The 25836-nt window shown below is 48.9% G+C and overlaps 8 protein-coding genes across 8 annotated transcripts, besides 2 other annotated features; 3 read left to right on the top strand and 5 right to left on the bottom strand.

Annotated features, from left to right (window-relative positions):
* Positions 1–918: 918 nt before the first annotated feature.
* FPSE_00333 (uncharacterized protein) lies at positions 919–1334 on the bottom strand (the record flags this gene model as incomplete). Its single annotated transcript, XM_009253453.1, has 2 exons — positions 919–1044; positions 1227–1334. 2 exons carry the CDS (start codon positions 1332–1334, stop codon positions 919–921), a joined length of 234 nt encoding a protein of 77 aa, XP_009251728.1.
* A 3030-nt stretch (positions 1335–4364) lies between these two features.
* Positions 4365–4387: a microsatellite.
* Positions 4388–4971: 584 nt separating this feature from the next.
* On the bottom strand, positions 4972–7380 carry FPSE_00332 (uncharacterized protein; the record flags this gene model as incomplete). Its single annotated transcript, XM_009253452.1, has 3 exons — positions 4972–5297; positions 5415–7101; positions 7162–7380. The coding sequence occupies 3 exons, from the start codon at positions 7378–7380 to the stop codon at positions 4972–4974; spliced, it is 2232 nt and encodes a 743-aa protein (XP_009251727.1).
* Positions 7381–9680: 2300 nt separating this feature from the next.
* FPSE_00331 (uncharacterized protein) lies at positions 9681–11167 on the top strand (the record flags this gene model as incomplete). Its single annotated transcript, XM_009253451.1, has 2 exons — positions 9681–10132; positions 10186–11167. 2 exons carry the CDS (start codon positions 9681–9683, stop codon positions 11165–11167), a joined length of 1434 nt encoding a protein of 477 aa, XP_009251726.1.
* Positions 11168–11636: 469 nt separating this feature from the next.
* On the top strand, positions 11637–11990 carry FPSE_00330 (uncharacterized protein; the record flags this gene model as incomplete). Its single annotated transcript, XM_009253450.1, has 2 exons — positions 11637–11734; positions 11801–11990. 2 exons carry the CDS (start codon positions 11637–11639, stop codon positions 11988–11990), a joined length of 288 nt encoding a protein of 95 aa, XP_009251725.1.
* Positions 11991–12429: 439 nt separating this feature from the next.
* Positions 12430–15180, bottom strand: FPSE_00329 (uncharacterized protein; the record flags this gene model as incomplete). The annotated part of the gene is made up of 2 exons (XM_009253449.1): positions 12430–14881; positions 14942–15180. 2 exons carry the CDS (start codon positions 15178–15180, stop codon positions 12430–12432), a joined length of 2691 nt encoding a protein of 896 aa, XP_009251724.1.
* Positions 15181–15992: 812 nt separating this feature from the next.
* FPSE_00328 (uncharacterized protein) lies at positions 15993–17394 on the top strand (the record flags this gene model as incomplete). Its single annotated transcript, XM_009253448.1, has 3 exons — positions 15993–16140; positions 16192–16319; positions 16375–17394. The coding sequence occupies 3 exons, from the start codon at positions 15993–15995 to the stop codon at positions 17392–17394; spliced, it is 1296 nt and encodes a 431-aa protein (XP_009251723.1).
* Positions 16555–16613: a microsatellite.
* Positions 17395–18220: 826 nt separating the features above from the next.
* Positions 18221–19613, bottom strand: FPSE_00327 (uncharacterized protein; the record flags this gene model as incomplete). The annotated part of the gene is made up of 3 exons (XM_009253447.1): positions 18221–18718; positions 18773–19235; positions 19291–19613. 3 exons carry the CDS (start codon positions 19611–19613, stop codon positions 18221–18223), a joined length of 1284 nt encoding a protein of 427 aa, XP_009251722.1.
* Positions 19614–23054: 3441 nt separating this feature from the next.
* On the bottom strand, positions 23055–25283 carry FPSE_00326 (uncharacterized protein; the record flags this gene model as incomplete). Its single annotated transcript, XM_009253446.1, has 1 exon — positions 23055–25283. The coding sequence occupies one exon, from the start codon at positions 25281–25283 to the stop codon at positions 23055–23057; it is 2229 nt and encodes a 742-aa protein (XP_009251721.1).
* Positions 25284–25836: the final 553 nt, after the last annotated feature.

Here is a 25836-nt window from a genome sequence, read left to right as displayed (position 1 = left end):
CATCGGGCCTTGTGAGCTCACATGTGGCTATGCCCATCGCTATTGACCCTTGAACCCCGAAATTTTGTTGCGTTTCACTAGAGAAGCCATCTTTTAAATCAACGTTTCTCGCTATCAGCCCTCTGGAGATCAAGGGCGACCCTGCTTGGAAAACCCCCGCCCTAGCGTCGTGTTGTTGATGCTCTTGATTTTGTTTCCGGTTTCACACTTCTCCATCTAATTTACCCAACTGCCGGGTCACTTTACATGGCAAGTCTTTGTCCTGAAAAGGAAGGTTTTGCGGGACATTGCTCGATTCGATGTTTTTTTTCGAGGCGAACTGACTCGTCCACGCCCACTCTAAGCGCTCTTATCACGTCAGTGTCGATGACCATCCCCTCCAACCCAGAGCATGTCAACACTACCGAAGCGTGCTTGTCACGGTACTTCCAACAGGCATCTGACGTTTGCCGCGATTATTCCGCTTTGTGTACGAGCTTAGCCGCGGTTTTGGCGTCTCAGATTTCAACCAAAGAGTTCGTATATGTCGGCCCCAACGTTGCATTTCTGTCTGGTACGCCCCCCTTTCTACCAGTCAAATTTCGAATCACACGCATGATATGCAGAGTGATACCAGAGTCTCGGGACTGAACAACACACGTCGCCCATGTTTGCTACTCGTACGTTCGAAACAGAACAGGCAGGTGATGGCAGGGCTCAGCAGCCTTGAGAAGCCCGGTACTCTGCACATCCGTCTGCAATTGCGGGCGCCCCGCTGTGACATGGCTCCTGCCAGGATCTCCCTTGCCATCGGCCAGTTCTGTGGCCATTGATAAAGTCAACTTAAGAGAAAGACGTTTTCAATTAATTGCTAGGCTGATTCGCTTCGACAATGTGCTCCGGAGGATGCACGCACAGGCCTAGGGCGACGCCCCCAATTCACTTCTGCGTTTCTTGGCGGTTTATCTCATCATCTATCGGTCGATCATCGTTCAAGGAACCTTTTGCCTTGCCAGAGCCAATCTCGTGGGGCATTGGACATCCTCTCCTCCTTGACCCCAGCCGCTGGTGCAGCACTATCTCTTCATATGATGATCGAATGTATAGCAGTCAGTGCAAACATATGGCGCAAGCATACGGCAGGTGCAGTGACAAACAAAAGATACCTTCAGCTCTGTTTGTGCCACTACAGCAAGCTGGGCATGTAGCTCATGATTTGCTCAACAAATGTAAAAATGGAAACACACATCGCATGGTGACCACACTTCAGCCTTCAATACGCCCGCAACGAGCATGGACTTTCCGTCCTTTTTGGGAATCAATAGAGACTTCCGTCTGACATGGTAACAGCCCATTGCGGCTATCTATTGTTTTGAACGTAGATCCAACTCCTGGGCATCTTGGCCCCCGCTTGCTCAACTTGGTGTTGGAACAATGCCCCTTACAATAATCAACAGACTCTACTGCGACCATTTATCGGCGTTGCCGGTGCAAGGGTAGCTTGAGCTTATTTTCCATTTACCTTATGGGAGGGGCGCAATACTATGTGGTTAGCGGCCTGCTCCGCATCAGGACAACCACACATCGTCAGGTTGTACATGCTAGCTTCTATTGGTTTGCCAACTTTGTCTCATTCTCTCTTTGAAATGCCATGGAAAGGACATGGAGAACTCTCAGATGAATTTCAAAAGTTATTCCATCTCAGGCAGTGTGCTAAAAAGAATAAAGGCTGGGAACTACTCATTGCAGCTACGACATCTCGGCAATACAGCTACGAAACCTCTGTATAATTCAGATGCAGTATATTCCGGTCATCTAAACAACCTGTCTCTTGATTACTTATGTGGCATAGACTTGTTGTGACTTGATAAGATAGCCTATTCACGTTTCTCTTCCTGCCTGCCATCGGCGATGGGAGAGCCGGCACCACTTGAGGAACGTCTCAGCCCTCCTTCAAATTACGGTGTTATACAGCTTGCATGAAATTGCGGTGACGGTGGTACTCTCAGTCTCTAAAATCCCAAGAGCGTTGAAACTGTTCAAAGAGATCCTTGATATGTGGAACACGCATCCTAGAACGGGGTAACTCTAGCTAGATGATATAAATGTTTACTTTAGACGCCAGAGCGTTGTCCATGCAGGCGTATTACAGGCAATGGCTCTCTTTCTATTTATCACAATATCGGGTTCGCTGAACAGAGTCCCGTTCACGATGCCTGCTGCAACACCACTCGAAACAGGTCCTTATTCTCCTTGTGAGGGAGTGTTGAACAACCCTGAAAACGAATTGTACCCCTTCAAACTGGACCGTGCGTTGGGATTCATAGACAGCATCTTCCAACAGCTAGCACCATGTTCTGGAAGGGAAATTGGAGGGCCAGGACGCCACCTTCGGATTTGGCTATGCACACGCAAGGAATGCAATGGCTAGCACAATCCTTTAAGATTCATGGGCCTGACAGAGTGTGTTGGTGAATCAGTTCCGGCATTTCCAAGCATCGTCTAACGACTTTTTGAGTCTTTGCGTTCTTTAGTGAAGTGGATTGGGCTAAAGTAAGCTGCATTACTCTCCTCTCGCCCTTAGTTGTTCTGCTAGAGTGCAGGCTGTAGGGCTTATCCTGGTGCAGATCTTGTGCCAGTTTCATAAGGACAGTGAAGGACCCCCGGGCCATGGCTGTTGGTTGTGTTTTCTCAACTGAGTGAAAACGGCAACCGAAAGGCCGAAATTAGGTCGACTCTAGTCAAGGGACCTTTCCAGCCCTCAAGGGCAATCAAAAGTCCATTCTATGAGTCATGTTCTTCCATCCCCCTGACTGTTGGCTAATAAGTTTTCGGCGTCCATCGACTTGGCAGAACGTCCGGGTCCGGAAACTCGCAACCAGTTGGAGATTTGGAGATTGGAAAGAATATGTGGGGTCGACATGGCACGACTCATTCTCTCGTTTTCAATGCAAGAACTAGATCAATTATTTGCATTCTTCTGCATGCATAGCATAGCCTGGCGAGAATGCCTCGCAAACAAAAATTTTGAAACAAATCGACTATCACTAAAATTGCCTTGTCGACGATGTACTGTCATTTGACGGCGCTTAATCCAAGCTTCTGGTTCGTCTTCAACCGCGATACCAGATCCCCAGGCCATCCCATGTAGCCACAGGTCTGCAAAACTGGCCACAGGCATTGCTGGGCCTGACATGGCGGCCGCACCTTTCTTGACGACATATGTCATGTCGTGTCTACCACAAGGCATTATTTCCAAGTCTTGCGTCGAGAAGCCTACTGCTGAGGGTTTTCTATACTTTATGACAGGACACAGGGTGCTTCACGAGGCAGTTTGGATGGATTATTTCGAATTGTCGAACAGGAATGTGGTTGTTTCAGACATGATAGCCGCCGGCTGCAGATGAGCTTTTCTGATTCACCAAGCGCACACTAAACCTCTTCTTATATGACAGACATGGGCCCTTATTGACACCAGCCACTGTTACCTAGACCAGCTGCTTTACATTCCTCAGTAGAAAGCACCAATGAAGACTTTGAAGCTCCGATCGAAAACGCCATGGCAGCATGGTTTTCGTTGCCGCAGGAATTCGGAAATATAATAAGCTATCAAACGGCTGTGGCGCCTATTCTTCTATTGTTCATGCACTCTGACAATGAATTGAACCACGATCGACATCACGCAGCTAACGACAGGCGGACTTGTTGACGCCCAAATACCCCGAGATTATGGCGATGTAACCAGGGAATCAACCGTGCCTTTTCTTGGGCTCTATAGACTAGGTCGATAATGGCGATACATGCGACTGATGATTGCGAACTGACTCCCATAACCAGGATTCTGGGTCCATGAGTTGCATACCTATTCGGCGATTGCTCGCTTAGGTCACGTAGCGAGCCATGTTACCATAAAAATGAGTGATGGGTTGACAGGTGGTCGAAAGTTGAATAGATCTACAGTCTCTATGAAACGTGCCTTCATGGGCTGTGCTTTGTTGTCAAGAGTACTGCGCACTTTTTACTCTTCGCCCCATAAAGGGTCCCCATACGTGATGGGTGAAATGGAGGCAGGATGGTAGTCTACGTGCCGCCAAGAAGGAACAAACAATCACTCCCTGTCACTCACTGTCAAAGTCACTATACTACCTGGCATGGCCATAGGTACGTACTCATATATGCCTGTCCATCGGCCGACGGATCAAGCCCCCGCGTTTCCGTTGACCTGTATCCTTGCCTTCAGGTATTGCGGATTGTCATGGGGGTTCTCTTTCGCTTAACCTTTTCCTTTATCTGTTGGCTTTCTTTCAGTCCGTCTCGGAGCATTTATGCCTTCTGGCATCGGCAGATACTCTAAATCGCATATACAGATCCATCGAGATGTCAAGCTGCCTGCCTGCCTGCCTGCCTGGAGGCATCTGTGGATAAACCAAGGGGAAACTGTAAAAACTCTGGCTTGGAAAACTGTCATGTGAAGCATGTATTACAAAGAAGAAAAAGCATGATTAATGTATTTGATTGCGCTCTCTATCATTCCGTCACATCGCGTATACATAAAATGTATCTTTGCTTTCTTCATGATCCACTTGCCTCTTGTGAAAGACTTCATGTTTTAGTCCGCCATTGATCCATCCCATTAATAATACGAAAGCAGAAGCGTGAAGGCAGAACGGAATAACAAGGTAAAGTACCCATCTGAACAATCCTCGACCATCACCGTGTCAAAGAATACGAAACTAGTATGAAGGTATAATAAGAAGTGAACGTGGAACCCAAACTTGCCATTGTGCCGACCTCATGTTAGCCAAGAATGGCGGGCTCGCTTGGTTCAGTGAATGGAAAGAGACGCCAAACTCCCACAACGAAGATTCTTGTCGCGGCTGTAATGCTCTTTTACAAGGCCAAAACTTACACCGTGTCAAAGAAACATGATTTAGATAAGCAGTACGCTTTTGGTGGACATCTCATCCGTCCCGCCGTGCTGGATCACGTCTTCTAGGCGCCCTCCAGTGCCGGCACAAATGAGTAGTTAAAGTCAAGAAGGCCGTCCAGCATCCAGTGCTGGGGATCGAAGAAGTCGAAATTCGTTGTGTCCCCATAGCTAACACCCGCCATCATGTTATGAGCTGCGGAGACGGCCGGAATTCCTGTAGCACCGGGGGTCAGAGCGCCATTCGAGGTGGGTATGTTGTTATTATTGGTGTTTGTGTTGAGGAGGCTTGAGGGCGGAAGCGTGTGCGATGATACGAGAGTATTGTCCATGTGTGTTGATGATGCTGAAGACTCATTAGCCGAATCTGGATTTGTCGGTTGTTTGGCGGCTGTTGTCTGTATTAGCATTCTTGCTGCAGTGTTTGCAATACTTGCACAAGACAAATCAAGACATGCTTTACTCGGGGCCGTCACCGGAACAAAGGGAAGAAGGTGTGTCAACCTACCATCTATGGTACCTCGCCCTATTGCTTGGAAGTCCTCCCTCCACCTCCAGACGGAGTCGAATACCAAACTCATGCTGTGTCGACATCTAACCTTGAGCTGCAAGCTGTCGTCCATCTGTATCGGTAAGTCATCATTGCTGTTAAAAACGTGTTGGTTGTTGTCGAGTCGAGCGCCATTCCACATCTGCACCATAAGTTCAGCCAATCGCCACTGAAGGTCGTTGTGTACGACACTGGTGGTGCGGATGGCTCGGATAGTCTGATGGAATAGCGACCGGCCACGCTGGAAGTCAATTGTCTTTGAAAAGAAAGATCTCATGAGCTTCAAGAGAGCAAATCCTGCGGCAACCATCATCTGTCCAATGTAATTACTACAGTGCAAAAGCAGATTCCCGCCTCCATCACCAGGAGTCGTGTCTTTGTCCGCTTGAAGCACTTCATCAAGGAAGTTTGTAGTGGCCCGCCAAAGACCCATTAGATCATCCATGTAGCCCGGCGTCTTACTAGAATCGAAGAAACCTGCCAAGCGCATGTGAAGGGCCGCCGCCCTGAGATGTAGGTTGACGAAAGGTCCCAGCTCTCGCGACAAGACGGAAGCATGCAGCTCGGCATAGTCACGACGGTAAACACGCATCAGCATTGCTCGGTGTTCGTCGCCTGCAACGCCGCGAGGATCACTAGCATTGCTATACATTTCCTTTGAGACCTTATCACAAAACCTCTCAATCTGCAATCGAGCTTCCAGCTCTCGGGACAGTTGGAAGGCGCTCTCTTCTCCCAGCTTTGATGCCAGAGTCCAGTCGTAGAGAGTCGATGCTGGCTGTCCGTATCCGGTTCCAACGGACTGCGCAACAATATTGCAAACCGCCCATGTGGTCACACGGTCGCTGAGTTGTTCCTTGTTCAACTCAACAGACACTCTAGAGAAGTCTTGTATGTTATTGGGCCGATGGAGGCCGATGCCAGTAGCTGTCTTCATCATGACTCCACACAAAATGTGTGTAGGGTCGGACGAAGTCGTACTCGTGGGTAGTGGCCAGGTGCACAACAGGCACATGGCTTTGACAATGTAGTAATTGCTTGGAACCTCCCCAATCGTTGACCAAAGAAATCGGGTCAAGGGCCCTGAAAGGTTGCTAAGCAGTGCAGGGACGTTGGGTGGACTAAAGCGTCGAGCGGCAACCGAGACGATGGACCAGAAAAGGAGCGGATGTTGTTGATAGAAGAGGTCAGGTGCCTGGCGAGGATTGAGGAATGGCAGCATGGGATGGTAGAATTGGAAGAACTGGCTAAACAGGTTGTTCACATCATCTTCGGTCAATTGAACGTTCTCCAACTCATGCGAATATCGAGGCATGTTGTAGTTACCGCCACGCTTGAGATGTAGCAGGGACGACACAGCTTCGTCAGAGCCCATTAGGGAAGGATTTCGAGTGTGAGTGTGGGTATATGTCGGATTGCTCGCTGCAGCGGGAGAGTCCATGTCGTCGTCGGCGCCTTCTGGGGTAAAGCCTTGCGACTTTGCGCGAGCCAAGTTGCGACGCAGGCGATCAATCTCCTTCTCCATCTCAGCGTGCTTCGATCTCTTACCAACTCGCTTGAAATTTGATTCAATCTTGCATTCGAGCTTGAGGCGGTTACATCGGGAACAACTCTGGAAGGGGTCTTGCACAACATCGCATCGTAGCTGTTTGAAGAATTTGTTTAGCACAATGGACTATATGACTTCTGGAGTGTGTTGAGTCACCTTTTGCTGACGGCACTCGTTGCAGGCTCTTTTCACGCCAGGCTGGCGCTTCTTCTCTTGTTCAGCATCATGATCGTCGAGGCCACTGCCAGGACTGCTGTCAATGCCAGCCACACTACTTCTCTTGCGTTTAATACCATTGCTGTTTCCATGCGCATGGCCGTGACGAGAGCTGACAGGGCTGGTAGGACTCATGGAAGCGGCCCCACTGGCCGCCATCATGGACGAGGCGTCCATAAGGACGGTGTCCCGAGGACGCGGCGAAGCGATATGCGAATGCGCCGGAGCCGAGATGGACAGCGAAAAGCAAGTAGCCGGAGGTGGTTGACCGGCCGGTGTCGGTGTTGGTGTTGATGTCGATTTCCGGATCGGTTGCGGCGCTGAGTGGGCGCGTCGTGTGTTGGCAAAAGATAATGCGCGCGAGTAATGGCCGACTACGGAGGAGAGGGGTTTGGGTTGTTTGGGAGAAGAATGCTTTTTTACCAGTTTCAACGTGCGAAAAAAGGCGACTCAATCAAGTGAAAGTGAGTGGCCAGACCAAATGTACATGGGGCCAATTGCAAGTAATTTTCAACGTCTTGTTCTCACTAGGAAGGTACAGTCGCGGTACCCTTTGACCACTGTTACCTCTTACGGCGACTTCTGAACGACCTGAGCGTATGGAAGCGGGGCAAAGGAAGAAAACCACCGTTGAAAGTGGGGCTTGGGGGATTTCTGGAGTGCTGATTGGTGGCTGGAGTTGACGGTCCACGTGATGTCTTGTCTACCGAGGCGCACCTGCCTGCCTACCACTCGGTAGATAGGTAGGTGGTACCTACCATGGCAGGAAGGTACGATCAAACAACTTGTGAAAGGATAGTATGGATGATGCTGGAATAACTTTCAAATGCTGTATACCAGGTAAACAAAGCTTTGTTCGGATGTACCAGATACCTATCAAAAAGGATCTAGTTTTGTGATAAATCATCTCTGGATCTAGTATGTATATCGTTCGGTCTCAGACAAAACATGAGACCGTGTATCCAAAAGACTCAGAAAGCACCCAAGTTGACTTGAAGAAAATAACAAAGTTTAAACTGTTGTCCTGGGCCCCATGCGGCTCAATATGCATGGTTCCAGTTTATTAGCCCATTACTAAGACAGCATGTAGAGATCTAAGACAAGCCGCCTGCTACACCAATCATCATCCTATCTCAAGTCAGTAACCTCCTTGAATATGTTAGCCCGCTTTGTCTTATAACAACTTCAATCCTTCTCACGACAATAATAATTGCAAGTTTTCTTGATACGACTCCTGGCCATGTCAGAGTCAGAAAAGACTCGACCGGCCATTGCACGCCAACTCAAGCCTGCTCCTCAACGCCTTGGGCAAACTGTTCATTGTCCACGACTCAAATCAGAGGTCCACTTAGCACATCCAGGATCAATACCAGATATCGGTGAGGATTCGTGGAGTAACCATATTGATATCGGGTCTTTCTGACACTCGTGTCTCCAGATACACTTCGCATTCGTACCGCCGATGTCGCTCAGCCTTTCCTGGACCCGAGGTCAATGCAACAATCCTGAAGCCATTCGGCGCTCCAGATGTATCAGTCAAGTGCGGTGCAGCAACACTTGATCCCTCCTTTATTGTCTGGGAGTTCCATCTTTGCAAGCCTAATCTTGTACATGTGTACATACTATGTACATATATGGACCCGGTCCATCATGTAACTATCCCGGCTTGGTGGACCAGCCGATCGATGTTATTCCCATGCGAAACAGACCATGCTTGTCAAATGGCACGAATTATTCATAACCTTCCTGTTGACTGCCTATATCCGAAGCTCTTATCAGTACTGGACCCTGATTCAACATCCATCCATTAGCCTTTGACCCCAAATCTACCAAAAAGTTGGGGATAATTCTGGCTCCAGTACTCAAATCCTACGCTAGTCAAGCTTCGGACTTGACTACCTACTAGTCCGTCTATCCATACCGTATATTTCCAGCATATTCGACGATCCTATCAATCCCTTCCATATCATCTAGCCTTCATGACAGATAGAAGTGAAGCTGTCATTAATTTGCTCGACCATCCGGGGCATCATCGGGTAGTCAAGTCCCCTTTACCCGCAGTGGCAAGGCGCCTAAGTCGTCGAATATGCTGGAAATACACGGTAGTCTTCGTTTACTGTCAAATGACACTATCCTATCCTAACCCAGTTACCCGGTCAAACTGCCGAACAGCATCGCAGTAACCAATCCCCTCATCCATTCCACGGATCACCCACTTTCACTATGCGGGGCTGAAGAGCGCTCACATATCTTGGGTGGGGAGGAAGAGGCGATCCGAATATTAAACAGAGTAATACTACCATATCTATGTACTGGGTATAGCACGTTGCCCAAGTACTCGACGGGTAGTTCCCGAGCACTGTTTGTGTCTGTGGCTATTTAAACTCCTCAATTGCCCATCAGTAACTCTCTTTATATACTCCAAACTATCCCAGCAAGTTTGATATCTCATCTTCATCATGTCGGCCAAACTCCACACCGTGCCTTTTCTCATCAACGGCAGTGACCATGTCAGCGAAACCACCGCCGATGTTGTTTCTCCCGTAAACGGCGAGGTTACTCACCGTTACAGCAGCGCTGACGTCAAGGATGCCAACTCTGCAGTAGATGCTGCTGCTGAGGCTTTCAAGTCGTGGCGCAAGACGAGGCCTTCGGAGCGTCGTGATCTCCTCCTCAAGGTTGCTGAGATCATGGAAAAGCGACAAGATGAGCTGCGTGGGTACGCCATGACAGAGTGCGGCAGTGATGCTGCATGGGCCAGCTTTGATGTCAATACTGGTATTAGCCACATCAAGGAGATTGCTGGTCGTGTAGGAACAATTGAGGGTTCAATCCCCACTGTCGCGGATCCCAACACAACCGCTCTCGTCTTGAGAGAGCCATACGGTGTCGTTGTAGCCATTGCCCCTTGGTAAGTTATTCTCCTCTATCGAGCCTCGAAACACTTACTCATATGTTCTCCAGGAATGCTCCGTATATCCTAGGCACAAGATCCGTTCTCTTCCCTATCGCTGCTGGAAACACAGTTGTTTTCAAGGCTAGCGAGACTTGCCCTCGAACCTTTTGGGCAATTGGCGACATCTTCAGGGAAGCAGGATTCCCCGATGGTGTTCTTAACGTTATCTACCATGAACGGGCCAACGCCGCATCCGTCACGACAGCCCTAATTGAGCACCCTCAAGTCAAGAAAATCAACTTCACTGGTAGCACCCCAGTTGGTCGACTCATTGGCAAGATTGCTGGTGAGAACCTGAAGCCTGTTATCCTAGAGCTGGGTGGCAAGGCCCCCGCCATTGTCTGGGAGGATGCCGACCTTGATCTCGCCGCTCTGCAGTGCACGCTCGGAGCTTTCATTAACTCTGGCCAAGTCTGCATGTCCACAGAGAGAATCTTGGTGCACAAGAACATCAAGGAAGAGTTCGAGAAGAAGCTTTCAGCTACTATTGACCAGGTCTTCTCATCCGGAGCCGACGCTCCTATCCTTGTTGCGTCAGCGCCAGTTGAGAAGAACAAGGCATTGATTAAGGATGCCATCGCCAAGGGTGCTTCCTTGGCTCACGGCGATATCGATGCTAAGGAGGCCAGCAACACTCGTATGCGACCTATTGTTGTCAGAGATGTCACCACCGAGATGGACATCTACAAGACAGAGTCATTTGGCCCTACTGTCTCTCTTATCGTTATCGAGACTGAGGAGGAGGCCATTAAGATCGCCAACGACACAGAGTATGGTCTAAGCTCTGCTGTGTTTACCTCTGACCTTCAGCGAGGTCTTCGCATTGCCCGCGAGATCGAGTCAGGTGCGGTTCATATCAACAACATGAGCGTTCACGACGAGAGTGGTTTACCTCATGGAGGAGCCAAGTCGAGTGGATACGGCCGCTTTGGCACGTCTGTTGGTCTTGAGGAGTGGACTCGAACAAAGAACATCACGTTCAAGAACTAAATAGTAGCAAAAAAAAATTGATACCAATAGCGCATATTAATAAATAGGTTCACATAACCAATGTCCTAACAATGTATGCCTTTGAGCTTCAGGGTGGATATCAGACAAGCTTGTCTATACGGCTTAAGTTACAGTGAAAATTAACACACTGTAATGCCGTCTTCACAAAGACATAAACCGTTAATCATGTAAACTCACGTTACAACTCTCTGAGTATAAGGATTAGAATCAATTCGCAATTCTCCTACATTCATAAGCTTACGAAGTCTTTGATCGCAGCATACCTTAGTAGTACAGGGTAGTCAGGTGTCGCCTTACATAATCATCTAATCGCGATAAGTGGAAAATTTCCCATTGTCCAACCAAGGATTTGGGAACGCCGTCATAACGTGCCTAGCTTTCAACCACTGCAATAACTATCTCTAAATCCAAATCACACCAAATAACAACCCCCCAAAACACCGCCAAAATGAGCTTTCTCGGAATGGGTCGACCTCAGCCTACCTCGGAGCAAAAGATTGCTGCCGTCGAGAGCGAGATGCGCATGATGGCCGACACCTACAACCGGTATGTAGCTAGCTTCCATGAAGAAGAGGTGAAGGAACCCATCGAGGCTAATAATACATTCCTTAGTCTCCAGCAGTCTTGCCAGAAGAAGTGCGTTCCCAACGACTACCGCGAGGGCGAGCTCAACAAGGGCGAGTCCGTCTGCCTCGACCGTTGCACAGCCAAGTTCCTCGACACATCGATGAAGGTCAGCGAGATCATGCAGCAGCAGGGCCAGGCCCTCGGTGGCCAGCAGGGCGGCGGCGGCATGTTCTAAGCGCAATGAGTGAAATGGCTGTCCCTCTACCACAACCGGAACAAACCGCTTAGAAGGATAGATATTGAATCGGAGGGGCGATCGGAGAAACTTTGTACGACTATTGGAGAGCCATCTAGTGAAGGACGACTAGACAATTCGGTTTGGTTCGGATATCCGGCGCTTAGATCATGAATTGATGACGAGCGGACGCAACAGAGGTGTCACTGTATAATATACTCTATGGATGTGTGTCCGAACCAGAGATGACACCTCGACTATGAATGAAACAACTAGGTTATGTTTCTTCTATGAGATCCCAAACAAATGAATACTTTCTTTCCTGTATGAGCAATGCTTTATATAGCATGATATTAGTGTCCAAAAACTCCGTGCTAACAAACCATGCTTGAAATGCACAACCCAAGACAAACATTCTAAGTCTTGACCAATTCCTTGATTAAGATGACCGGGTAATATCTGGTCCTGTTCCGATTCCGGTGATTGTCCTGAACAGCCAGTGGAACCAGCCTTCGGTCTCAAGATGGATCTTGAGATCTTTAGCCCGCTTCTCCATTTCCTCAACTTGCCTCTCAAACGTAACGATGCCGTCTTCAACATCGACAACTTTCTGTAGTAATGCATTAATCTCGTAGTCAAGACGAGCGATGAGAACCTCGACCTCTTTGAGGCCTTCTGTAAGGTGAGACCTTTCTTCTGCCAGAAGCTCATGAGAACTAATGCGCATGCGCTGACATGCCTCGTTTAGCTGGTAATAGAGGGCATGGAGTTCCTCCTTATCCTTGGCGAAGCGGTCATCAAGAAGCTCAATCGCTTTGATTTTCTCACAGACCCACGGTCCCATACCATTCCTCATCTCTTCCATGCATTGATGGAAGTGGTGAGCTAGGTAATTAAAAGCTTCGAGAGTGGAGATATCGTCCGTGGCATCGGTGACATCGATCAACTGTTCCCACTCCAACACAGCCTCTTCAGCGTCACTGAACGACATTCGTCGCGGCCAGCGGTTCTCATTGAGCACACGCTTGGTTGGGCAATGTGATAGCTGGATACTGTGTCTGCGCGAAAGCCTCTTCTTGGAAATATCGTCTTTGAGTTCTGCTTCCAAGAATGGTCCTTGGAGGTCACTCTCGTCCACTAAAGACCCAACAGCCGAAGGCGCCTTCGACAGGATACCTTTCCGAACTTTGATGCCCAGATCAAATAAGTCGCCTTCCATTTCGCGCTTCTGGGGGTCGACAGGAGCTGAGGCTGCCTTGATGTCAACTGTTGAAGTGGATGCAAAATGCGAAAGCTGAGGGAAAGTCGAAACCCCTTCCGCATCTGCTCGTTTCATGGCAGCTAAATACTCCTGTGGTTTATTATTCCACGTAAACGCCCGACCTACTCCCTGCGTAGGTGCTTGGGGCTGTGACAAACCCGTAGTGAGTCCTGAGCTAGAGGTTCTTGGATCAGATCCCGCAAAGTCATCTTTAGTTGAGACTGAAGGCCGATTGGCGTGACCACGTAAGCCTCCCCCGACAACGTCCTTTATGCGTCCAAAGCCAGATCTGGCATCACTCATTTTTCCAGCAACACTTTTGAACACGTTCTTCTTTGAAGCCTCTTTATCACCCGAGCCATCGGGGATACTGACGGCAGATCCAGAGGGATGGGCTACATAGACATCGGTGGTGTCTTCAAGCCGCTTGGGGTCCAGCTCCGTCTCTGTAGGCGCAGAGTAGACTCGTTTGGGGTTTGGATTTGACTCATCCTCTTTCCAAGGCACCGTCTTGTTCAATTCCGGGCTGTGGGTAGGTATCTCGGCAGGACTTCTTCGAGGTTTGCCGTGCCAAAGCCATTTGGCTCGTTCGCCGTATGCAAGGTTTGCAAAAGTACCGATGTCAAGGGTTTCGATATCGGCAAGCCCTCCTTTGTCTTTTCCCGATACCATGCCCATGACAAGCTCACCCCTTTTGCCTCCTACTTCTGTGAGGGTGGATTTGACAGCCCTTTGCACACCCCAGCTCTCTCCAGCAGCAGCCTTTGCAGATACAGCATAGAGCTTGAGAAGGGTTTGGCGGTCCAGCCTTCTTGTCTTTTCGAGTTTCTGTGCCTTTTGAAAATGGCTAATTCCGCGCTTTGTGCTTTCAAGGTCGAATACGTCTTTCGATACAGGCTCACCGTACCAATGTAGCCGATTTCGGACACCCATAAACATTCCCAGCAGGGCAGCGACTGTACTCGGACCCAATATGCCATCGGTAGGCTCGAAGTTGTAGTGCTCAGCACCGACCTCGATCCACCAGTTGTTGATGGCCATCTCTGTTTTGTCACAAAGCAACCCATCGATGTATTGGTGGCCTAATTTGTCAAACATATATAAGGTGACTTGGCATAGTTTGATAAGCTCAACAACAGCCTGCGCAACAGGCACTCGGTCACTGGTCTTGTAAAGCTGTAGAAACTTGAGCTGTGTTGCTTCAGTGGGATCTGAAAGAGTCATTCCTGATCGTCCAGAACACCCCAGCCGTTTCAAATCCTCGTTGACGATGAAAGATGAGCGGTATTTCCTGATATCACCCTCGGGAACCATAATTACGGTGAGAGCCGAAGGGAAATTGCTCAGGTTCGTAACCATGAGCTCTCCTAGCTCAGTATCCTTTGGTCGCGCATGGGAATCTTGTAGCTGGTCGAAATAGAATTTTAATCTCGGGGGCCAGAGGTTCTCGTCCACAGGTACAGAGAGGACGCTGACAACGACTGAATGCTTCTCATCTCCAGTATAAGTAACGATCAATAGTGTCGGTGGTTTTCGAGAGCACGCCCATTGCTCGACTAAATAGGACTCGTATCCGCGCAAGACACCTCGACGCTCGACGACGACAACATTGCTGTCTTCTTCGAGATATCTGTTGTCACAGTGTTAGCAATGGAATTTGTTACAGAGGCCGGGCTCAATGATAACCTACCGAAAAGCGAAAGGGTCCGCAAAGACTATGTTTTTGCGCTTCGGTGATGGGACGGGTTGGGCGTCTGTAGCTTCGTTGTACGCGGATACTTCTATCGGCAAGATTCCATTCGGAGGACTTTCTCGTGTGGTGCTAGAGTTTGAAGTGGTCGTTGTACGGGCGACGGGCCCTTTGACGGTGATGCCGGTCAAGAATTCGTCGTCGACTCGCAGTCGCGGATCTGGAAATCTGAAAGCCATGGTATCGTCATCGACCCCTGTGGTGTTTAGAGGCAGTCCCGTGCTTCATCCTCACCCGTGGTGAGTAAGAGCAAGAGGTTGTCTCTTAAAGGGCGGTCTCGCGGTGTCGGCGTCTTGGGAGGCCTTTTCCAGTACTGCGTATAGGTATAGTTACAGGGCCTTCATGTGATGCAATAGCTTCCAGCTTAGCTTTCGGTACCTTACTTAAAGTATCTTTGCGACGTAGACCAAGACTTTCCGTTCCAAGCTATATGCGGGGCAGCTAATTCAAGTATGCCCCACGTGAACCCCTGGGGAAAGACTGGGATTATTCGGCGCAGGTCGTATTTGGCAGGTATCTGTTGCTACGAGAGCTGGATGAAGGTGCTCTGTATGCAATGCAGGTATACAGAGTGAGTGTGATGCTTAGGAAATGTGAATTTAGTTTGTAAAGTGAAGATCATCATAATGGGCGAATCACTGTGTTAATTTAACTAAGTTCATCATCTCCTTTACTTGAATCGTCTAGCGACATCGGTATCGGACTTACCGATAACGTATCGATAACAAACTGCGCATACGTTATCCCGGCTTAGTATCATGCAAGTCCAGCCAGCCATTCATTCCCCGTCATTATCAAGCTCCATACTCTGTGCTTTCAACGACATCAGACGTTCACCCAGACACGTCTTTTGCCAGACCACCAACACATATCTTAACTCTTGAATTCTGCAAATGCCTTCTTATTACATTCCCGTATTTGTCTCAAACTAAGCGTACTACTACCGTGTATTTCACTCGACCAATATAAACCCCCGCATAAACTCACCGTCATGGCGACCGATAACGATCGTGGCTCACCCTTTGCACCGCTCATGGCTGAGCTGGCGCGCATGAGGAACAAGACCCTTAAGACGGCTATCTGTGATGTAGACAATGTCATAGATCTTCTCACCAAAGCTCGTGACCAGATAGCACAGGGTGTGTAGACCATATTCAAGCAGCGAGACCCTCTATCTAATCTCTGAACAGACCCAGATAGAGCTACCATGGTCATGACCACACTCCAAAATCCGGTCAAAGCGAGCTTTGAACGTATTACAACGGACCTGAAGGATGTGACAAAGGCACAAAAGGGATTTGGAAAGGCTCTTGATAAGGTTCGTGCTCATACTATTCGATTACATATCTGAGATGGCATCTGACAATAACCAGGCTCTACCTCACCGAGAACTACCTATGGAGACGGACGCAATGGCCGATCACCCGGGGCTTATTAACAGGGCGATAGCCATGCATCTATTACGAGAGGGACAATTCTCCGTTGCATCGACTTTCCTGAAGGAGGCTACTGACCACCCTCCGCATCGCGAAATCCACTCGGTTCCGCGTACAGACGAAGATGGCGACGACGATATGGATGACGGTGATGATGAAGAGGATACGGATGACGAATTGGAAGGTCTACATTCTGAGGACCTCCAGAGGAAGTTTTCCGAAATGTACTACATTCTATCAGCAGTCAAAACGCACGACCTTATACCCGCTATCAATTGGGCCAACATGAACAGCACCCAATTGGAGGCAAAGGGCAGCACTCTTGAGTTTGAGCTCATTAAGCTTCAGTACGTTTGGCTGTTCAAGGGTCCATCAGTCAACGGTCTGCCCGATGACCCTGCTAGAAACGGACTCGGAGGCGCCTTGAATTATGCTCGTCAGCACTTCACCCGCTTCCAAGGCCGTCATCTCCCAGAGATCCAACAGCTTTGCTGCGCGATGGCGTACGCGTCTAACCTCGCTGGCTCCCCATACAAGCACATATTTGAGACTGATTCAGCCTTTGAAGACGTGGCCATGTCATTCACACGCGAGTTCTGCTCCCTCCTTGGTCTGTCAGCTGAGTCACCTCTCTATGTTGCCGTCACAGCAGGTTCGATTGCCCTGCCGCGCCTTATTAAATACACTACATATATGAAGGAGAAGAAGACGGAATGGACAACAGAGAACGAGTTGGCCTTTGAGACGCCACTGCCCGAGTCCATGATCTATCACCCCATTTTCGTTTGTCCCGTCAGTAAAGAACAGACGACACAGGACAATCCGCCAATGATGTTGGGCTGCGGGCACGTCATTTGCCGCGAATCTCTACAAAATATCATCAAGGCAGCACGGTATAAATGCCCGTACTGCCCGACAGAAGGCCACCCCAAGGATGCCACTAAAATCAGGTTATGAGGGGATCGACTCTACGTTCAAACGAAGCTTTCCGTTCCTCATGCGTTTATTGGGATGAATGGCCGGATATTTGCTAGGGTTTGATGCACACAACTAGGAGATGACGTTTGGACTTTGATTCAAAGTTAGAAATGAACAGCGGGCGTTTGGTCTTTTGTTTTGTTCTTGTTTGTAGCATTTGTTGGGATAATCAGCCCGCTTCATACATAGTAGACACGCCGATCATTATCCAGCCAAAGTTATGAAACACCTAGTGTTGTGAATACGTTGTCTCGAGTCATGCTTCACAAAGTTGAAACCTGTGGTAAGTTTGAATCTTCGGGGTTTCACATTTTCGTCATGCACTTGATCATGATTCAAAATTCAAGACTTCACTGCGTTCATCTGGACGTGGACGGTATTGTGAGTTTCCTATTTTTTATTGATCATGGATTATCTGGACATGGAATTCCACAATCCAGCCGACCGAGGGACAAAGTAAAAAGTAGCAACAAAGGAACTAGATATTGGCTCCTGGATCTGATTCCATGTGGAGCATTGAACGCCTAAAATGGTTGGGTCTAACATAGGAAACAAAAAACAACCAAATCAAATAGAAATATAAAAATGATAAAAAAGTCCAAGCAAGTTTCCGACACCAAGGGATATCATCTCGTCGCCTTCTGTTCACGCCGCACCGTTTGGTCACCGTCCATTCCGAGCCTGCCCTATGTGACTGGTGCCATTGAAAAGGGGAAATTTTTTGTATCCTTTCGTAAATTCGTGTCTTTGTACAGCGGTGCTCCCGAAACGCTTGTGGGGAACCGCGCGACTTGCTAATGGCCGCTTAATCGATAGTCATGCGGCTGGGAATCTGGGGCTTGACATCCTGCATGTTGATGGAGTTGACGTCAGGCTTCTCCTCAACCTTGCGCTTGCGGGACAAAGCCTGGAGATGGGGCTTGAGTCCCTTGCCAAAGTTGAGCATGCACACGATGGCATTGATGATGGTGAGGATAATGAGGAGAATGGTGATGACGGCGAATGCGGTCAACGATCGGCGAACGGCTTCGTAGTTTTGCTTGTGTCCAGGCTGGTAAATTCGAACCAACTTGAAGATGAAGTAGCTGAGACCTCCGAGGTAAAGAACGATGATTGCAATCATGCCGGCCTTGTTCTCGCGGCGGGTGAAGAAAGCAGCGGCAAGGAGAATCAAGATGGTGATGGGAATGGTGACGATGGTAAGGGCGAATTCGGGGTCATCCTTGTCGGCGACGACGACAACGAACTGAACGATGAAGCCGAGGAAGAAGAAGAAATCGAACTTGAGCAGAGCAATGTAAATCTGTGACAGAGTAAGAGATGGTTCAATAGGATTAAGAGTGAGATGAAGACATACCTGGTAGTGAAGGAATCGCTTCTTCATGCGATAATCGGCACCAATGTTCTTGAGAATATCCCAAGCATACTCTTGGTAGATCTTCCAAGAAAGAAAGCCCATGACAAGGGTAGCAAGGGCAATGATGGCGGGGATAGCCACGAGGTAAGGCTTCACATCGTGCCAGAGTTCTGTGGCAGGCATTTCAGGTCGGAGGGCGTTCTTTTCACCAAGAATATCAAAAGCCTCTTTGATTTGATCGACTTGGATGGTGGTGTAAACCATGAGGGCGAGGTTGGAAAAGCAGACACCAATGATTTGAATGGTGTTCTTTTGGCGGAGAGCATCCCAAACGACAACGAGAGTGTAAAGAAATCCGAAAATAAAGAGCGTCAGGAAGGTAGGGATAGTCTTGTACTGGGATTGAACTTGGGGATTGGGGTTGTGAGCGCCAAGGTTGACCTGGAATTTGCCAAAGATGTATCTAAATAAAGGATTAGCAACATAATCGTCATAATTAGGTGTCGGAGACTGCGTACGCTTCGAAGCAGATACAGAGGATGGCCTGCAGGAGAGAAACAGCCATGAAGCAAGCCGGCCATCGGCTCTTCATGAAATCGATCTTGCCGTTCTTCATACTTTGTGGAGGAACTGAAGGAGTAAGTCCTTCCCGGTAAGCGAAACCTTGGTTGTATGTTGGCTCAATGGCGGCCTGGAATGCGGGAGGCTGAGGAATAGGCTGTGGCGATGGAACAGGAGATGGAGCGTAGCTGTTGTCGTATGAGTTGTTGTATGAGTGGCCGTATCCGTAGCCGTTGTCCGCCCCTAGAAGCGATTTGCGAGAGTCCAATCGAGTAGTCATGACCGACATGGAAGAGACTCCAGCCCCGGAGTCACGGTGAAATAAGTCGAAGAAGAAACGAAAACGCTCGTCGATATCGCTCGACGGACGATGGTTGACGGGAACAACTTTTAGTCAGATGCGATAGCGACGCGGTGGTTTCGGTCGGGGCGGTCGTATGTCCAAATTAAGGCACAGCAGCTCACGCAGGCGCTGTTACGGAAATGAGTTGTTGACTTGGTAGATAAAGCGTATGCGAAAATCGAATCCGACAGAAAAGGAGTCGCGAGCTGATGGAAATGGAAGAGTAGCGAGAGACGTCGACGCGATTACGAGGATTGATTCACTGGTGGCTGAAAACGGTCAGACCGGGGGTTGTTGATTAATAAGGATGAGAATGGATGTTGATGAGAAGAGAGAAATGAGACGGAACAAAACGAATGGAGAGAAGAAGAGAGCCCAAGCGTTAAAGAAAGAAAATGGATGTCAGCTTGAACCAGATGGGCAAGTCGAGTTAGTAGTGCTGAAACAGCCCAGGCAGGGTGTGGGCCAAGATAATCCAGGTAGGTCTCCATAGGTCTGGTCCAGTCTAGGTGCTCCGTACCTACACACAGAGGGCGAACTGCCCGCCCCAGCCCAGGCTTTCTTAGGTTCCTCGAGTACCTAGCCCGAGTTCAAGGGTGGGCAGCCCCGAGCGCAGTATTCCAGGGGTTTAGGCGTTTTTTTCATGGGGTGCCCGATAACTGATGGTGGAGTCTTGTGGCTCTAAAGGTGCTGCTAGACTAAATGGTCTCAATTGGGAGAGGGTTTTTTCTTGGTTTCTGGACTGTCCAGACTGTCTCATGTCTTGTCTTTTGCAACAGAAGACGACGATGAATACCGAATCTGGTCCCATGACGCAGTCGGCCAAGACTCAGAGATAAAGAGAGGAAAACCCCTCAGCAGACAAAAGAATCCATCAGATACAGTTCAAGCCAAGGCTACATTACAGGTACATGCTAGACTGACATGACAGACAGTGACTGCACAGTTGGCGGGTGGAGAGAACCACAGAGACGGGACGCCGCATCCCGCCTCTAACGTCCTTAGCTTTAGGTTTGGATAACGTTGTGTGGAAAGCTACCTGCCTGTCTGCCCGCTAGTTGCTGCAGCGCAGATACTGTGCGGATGAACCCGATCAGCCTTGGGAGCAATCTACCCACCCATAAGCGGTACTGTAAGAAATGCCGGGCTTATGGAATCCGTGGCTATGCTGGAAATTCGTGGGAGGCCGTCACTATGAATATGACGAATGCAACCAGAAACAACCATTGAATTGCATAGCATAGCACAGCATATCTTAGCACCGTCATCTTCAAACCTAGGTCGGTATGACATACAGTGTCAAGGAGGGCTGGGTTGCTGAGGGAATGAATGCCAGTAATAACTCTAGCAGAGATGAGGGCTGCGGCAGTGCAATATCATGCAGGAAAAGTCTCCATTGTTAGTGCAAACTCCCTGCCACCCGAGGAAATGCCACCCAAAGTCAGCCCACACATAACAGCCAATACGCAGAACCATGTAATACAAGTTGTCCGTCGGACTCAGCCCAGTCCGTACCGGTACAGCCACTTTAACCTTGCATGAGCCATGTCTTAAGATCGCATCACACTCCGTCTTTGGTCAGTTCAGCAGACAAGAGAGAATAGATAAAAATCACAAACTTTTAGCACTGTATTTTGATAACGTGATTGCATACATGATGTGATGTGAAATGACATATGAGGCCCTCAAACAGATAGGTACCTCTCTACCTTGATACACAACAGATTGAAATATCAGTGCGATCTGACAATGTTAATTAGGTAGTTGCCTTCTATGAAACTCTTTGCCTTTCTTTGATATGCAATGCAGATGCAATTCAGCCACCGTCCCATCACCAAAAGATAAAAAAAAACCCGAATTCATTTCCTGCGTCTCGCTTTACTGAGTATAGTATAGCACAGGCTTGATCTGACGATCATCAACTCACGGTTCACTGCATATTCTATTATTACTCTCCTTCTCGGGTGCCTTTTCCCAGGGAATGTACCGGAGTACAGAGTACTGTAGCTTTATTGGACTTTTTACCTACCTGCTGACGGTACGGGAAAACGGCCCCAGGATACCGTTCCTGGCTGGCATAAGACGTTACAGTGGTAATCTCTCTACCGGTCCACATTTTATAATTCCATAAATAAAACCGCGCGGCCAATGGACAATGCCCAAGACTCTCCCTACCTGAGAATACGATGCGGCATGTCCCATTTTTGTAGCAATCAGCGAGTTTTGTCAACAAGTGAAGTGAATGCATGGTCAGCAGTTGAAAATAAACTCTCCACTTTGTTGTTATTGCAGTCGTCGTCATCCCCCATCCTAACCACCATACACCTTGCACTTGGGATGCTAACCAAGGCAAGCGCATCTCCTATTCAAGACCTTTAACCGCGATTCTCGCATAATATCTATCTCAGACTAACTTGGCCAAGCTTTTTTGGTGGTGTGCATCCATGTTTCTTTAATTCGACATGGAGGGCAACTGCGCTATAGGGCTAGCAGAGCCTCTTTTTTAGACCGTTTCTTCTCTGGTCATTTGAGGTTACCCCCAACCCAACAGCTTAATGATATGCGGCTGTGTTGCCGTTGGAATGCATGGCTCGCATTCGCTTGACTCAATTTGACTTTGCTATCCGGCCATTGTTCAACATAACGAACGGCCTTCTGCCTTGACGTTCTGGTAGTCGACTGTGTCTGTGACGGCCTTGGCCTCTGCATAGATAATATGGCTATTATCTAGAGAGGCAAGCCTGATTGTGTGGGCGGAGATGGTGGTCCCTTTGCAGTAGGTAGGGTCCTATCCGTGGAGAGCTTGTCTAGTATGGGTGTCAGCAATAGGGATTAGGGTCTGGGCAAGCTAACTGATAAGTGGAGAGTCGGATTTCGATATTTTGTTGGATGTGCTAGAAGAAGAAGGAGTGGGCTGTTAAGCAGCTCTTACAGTGCTTTTCTATTGTGTGAGAATAAGGTTGCTTTTATGCCCTAATTTTCATGACTCTTGACGCAGGGAAGCGAAAGGTAAAATTGCCTTTTTAGTTGTACTAACCACCAAATAACGAACGGCCTTAAAATTTAATGTCTTTGATTGGTGCAAGTCAAACCAACCGGTGAACATGGTAGATTAATTCTTAGGTCAGGATGCTACGAAGATCAGGGACGCCGACTAAATTTAGGACAACTATATGCAGAAAATAGCACAACGAATGCCGATCTTATTTATTATCTCCGAGATTCCCAGTATATCTCCCAAGTTCCCAACTAGCTGCTAAATAATGTGAACACTTCTCAAGATCGTCACTCCGACAAACAACAAGGCTTACTTACCCGTATACGGTTACTGTCTGCTCCTCAATAACTAAACCTTGCCATGCTTTCTTCGGAGCCTCGCTAAAGGAAATCAAGATCCCACGAGCCCCATCCATATCCTAGTACCGATTCCTCGTTTACGCCTGCATCATCTGGATTCGCTCCATCCAACCATAATGCATTAGCCGATGATTGTTGCTGCGCTACAACGCCGACTTGACTCATCCGATCGACATCTTGTATCTCCTGAGAATACTCGATCGATTGAAAGCATGTCGCCTTACCCAAGAACTGGTGCAGTAATTTCGTGAAGCTGACAATACATGGCCTAACCAACTCTTCCATCGTCTCCCCAGTTGCTGTGCCAAAAAACGTTGTAACCATGCCCCCTGGTCCTGTAACAATATCCACAAATTGCTGCAGTATCTGGGCTGCCTCTCGTGCCGTCGTCCAACCTTGTGGAAACGCTTCGAGAAGTGTGACAAGAATAATTAAGTCGTTCTGGGCTACGAAGGGAGTTCGCCCTTGACCAGCTGTAAAGCCAGACATCAATATCAATCCCACTGGCAGTAGCCGACTCAACGTGACCCTGTTCAAAGGTAACTGACGTTGTTGAAGAAGTGCCGAGTTGGCTTGAAGTTGTTTGCTGGCAAATTCAAGCTGTTCTTTTCTAGTAACAGCTGGCGGTGAGACTGAACTGTTGAAGTGATTCGGGAAGTAAAGAAAAACATGCAAATGGTAATACTGTGCACTCATCCAGGTGACGCTACTGTGGATGGGTAGGTTGTCTGCTTCCATCGGCGACATGAGGCAGCCGTTGCTATACCAATCTTCTATTTCGGACCGCAGGCTGTTCAGTATTGCCCGTCTGTCTGCAGGACCCAAGCGCGAGGTTTCCGCATTCCGTTGAAAGTGTACCGTGTTTAGGATCCGATACTCTAGTTGTCTGAGTTGAATAATATGCCGACTAGTTTGCAGATTGCGAGCATATGTAGCCCTGTCTGGACCGGCAAACTCTTCTACCGTGAGGCCCGGGAGTGGAACATCAGCATGTTCGTCCGTCAACGCTGCTGGAAGGCCCTGCGACGCCGACATCATGCGGTCAAGTACAAATATGCTCCAATACAACCGGTGCCTGAGCTCAGTCTCGACTGCTGTACGTGGCATCTCGTCCGGACGAGTAAGGCCGATAACCATGGCCTGTCGTGCTGCGATGCCAACAATGAAGTATGCAGAGATTGCAGCCGGATCAAAAAGGGAGTACAATCCCAACAGAACAAGGATCTGCACCGACTCAATACTCTCACTGCAGAGGCACTCTTGAATGACGTCTGGATAAACTACATCAAACTGTCGTGCTGTGTCGCTTGGGATCTGCCCGGCCCGCACGAGCGACGTGCATCCAATCGCCATGACGAGATACAGCAATGTCATGGGCGGATCTAGATACGCAGGAGACGCATCCCCTAGAGTCTCAAGATCTCGCCGTATTCTCGCCTGGTCGACAAAAGGATACGCTCTGTTCACATGGCGGAAGAAGGCATCGACGAAGCGACACGGTGCAATATCAGGAGGCAAAGCCTGCCGAGCGATCAACCTTCGTCTCGTGGTTGATCCCTCGGTTGACCCCTGATAAGGTGAGAAGTGGCTACTAGCGGTTCGCACACTGCCCGGATCCCTTTCTTCCACACGTATTTCAGTATTTTGCTGTCCTGCCAGCGCTTCATCATGCCTGCGTAGTAGAGGTAGGGCAGCAGTTGCATCTAGCGGAGGAGTGTTTGGGCCCAATACTCGTGAAATATAAGGCGATGTGCTCTCTGGATTTGTGATGGCCCCTATACCGTTCTGTGACCCTCGACCAAGTATACTCACCAAATCAGCTCCTGTCTCTATCCCGTCTAACCTACCCTGTGGACCCGGCGACAGGAGATTTTGATCGATATACTGGCTCAACCATTCTACCCGAGAGCGCAACTGGTGTATCTGAGCCTCAGCGTTGGCTGTCGGGCTGGTATACGAGCACCGCTGACCAGCAGTGGCGCAAAGAGAGCAGACAGGAAAGGTACGGCTACACTTCTTTTTAAAGCTGCGGCATCGATCACAGGCTGGCGGTGTGGTTTTTGCACCTGAGGTGCGAGTGCCAGATGCTTGTTGAGTAGTAGAAGTATAATACTGTCCACGGGCTTGCGCTTCTCGTTGATCAGCAGACACTGGAGGTGAAGCGGATCGGGCCCGACCGACGGCCCCAGGAGACGGTGACAGCCTGCGGAGGCGGAAACGGTGGATCGAGGCCTTCATTTCAGCTGCCATTTTGGGTGGTTGTCGCTGTTTCTGTTGGCATGATTGATGTGTAGGGTCTGACAGGGCAGAAGGGTGGTAGGTGTTGTCAATCTACGAGGTATCTTTCAAGTGAGATATCGGGATCAGATATCTTTTAACAAGAAGGCAGGCGAAGAAAACTTGCAATCGTTTAATTCAACGATAAGATAGAGCTCTCAGTGATGGTTCGTGGAGCCAAGAAAGATTCGCCATGATGGCTGCTGTTGATCAAGCCAATGATGGTAGACTAGATTGCGTGCTTGGGAAGAGGATGTTATCATTACCCTGTATGAAGTCTTTAGCTAACGGTAAAGGGCAATCCGTAGAGCCCCAAAACCTAGAAAACACCCCAAGATACGAAAGGAAAACAGTGAGTTTGAGGTTATCACCAAGCCAGTATCTCTATTTCAACACCCGGACGGCAGGTAGGAGTCGTATCTCTTAAAAACGGAAGGAAGACCTGGAGGCGGCCTGGCTCCGATGCCCGGAGTCGGGATCGCGCGGAGGCCGACCGGGATTACCGAAAGCGGCAACACCATCTAAT

The sequence above is a fragment of the Fusarium pseudograminearum genome, chromosome 1 (genome assembly GCF_000303195.2).
Source record: "Fusarium pseudograminearum CS3096 chromosome 1, whole genome shotgun sequence".
NCBI lineage: Eukaryota > Fungi > Ascomycota > Sordariomycetes > Hypocreales > Nectriaceae > Fusarium > Fusarium pseudograminearum.
This window is presented reverse-complemented; position numbering and strand designations above follow the sequence as displayed.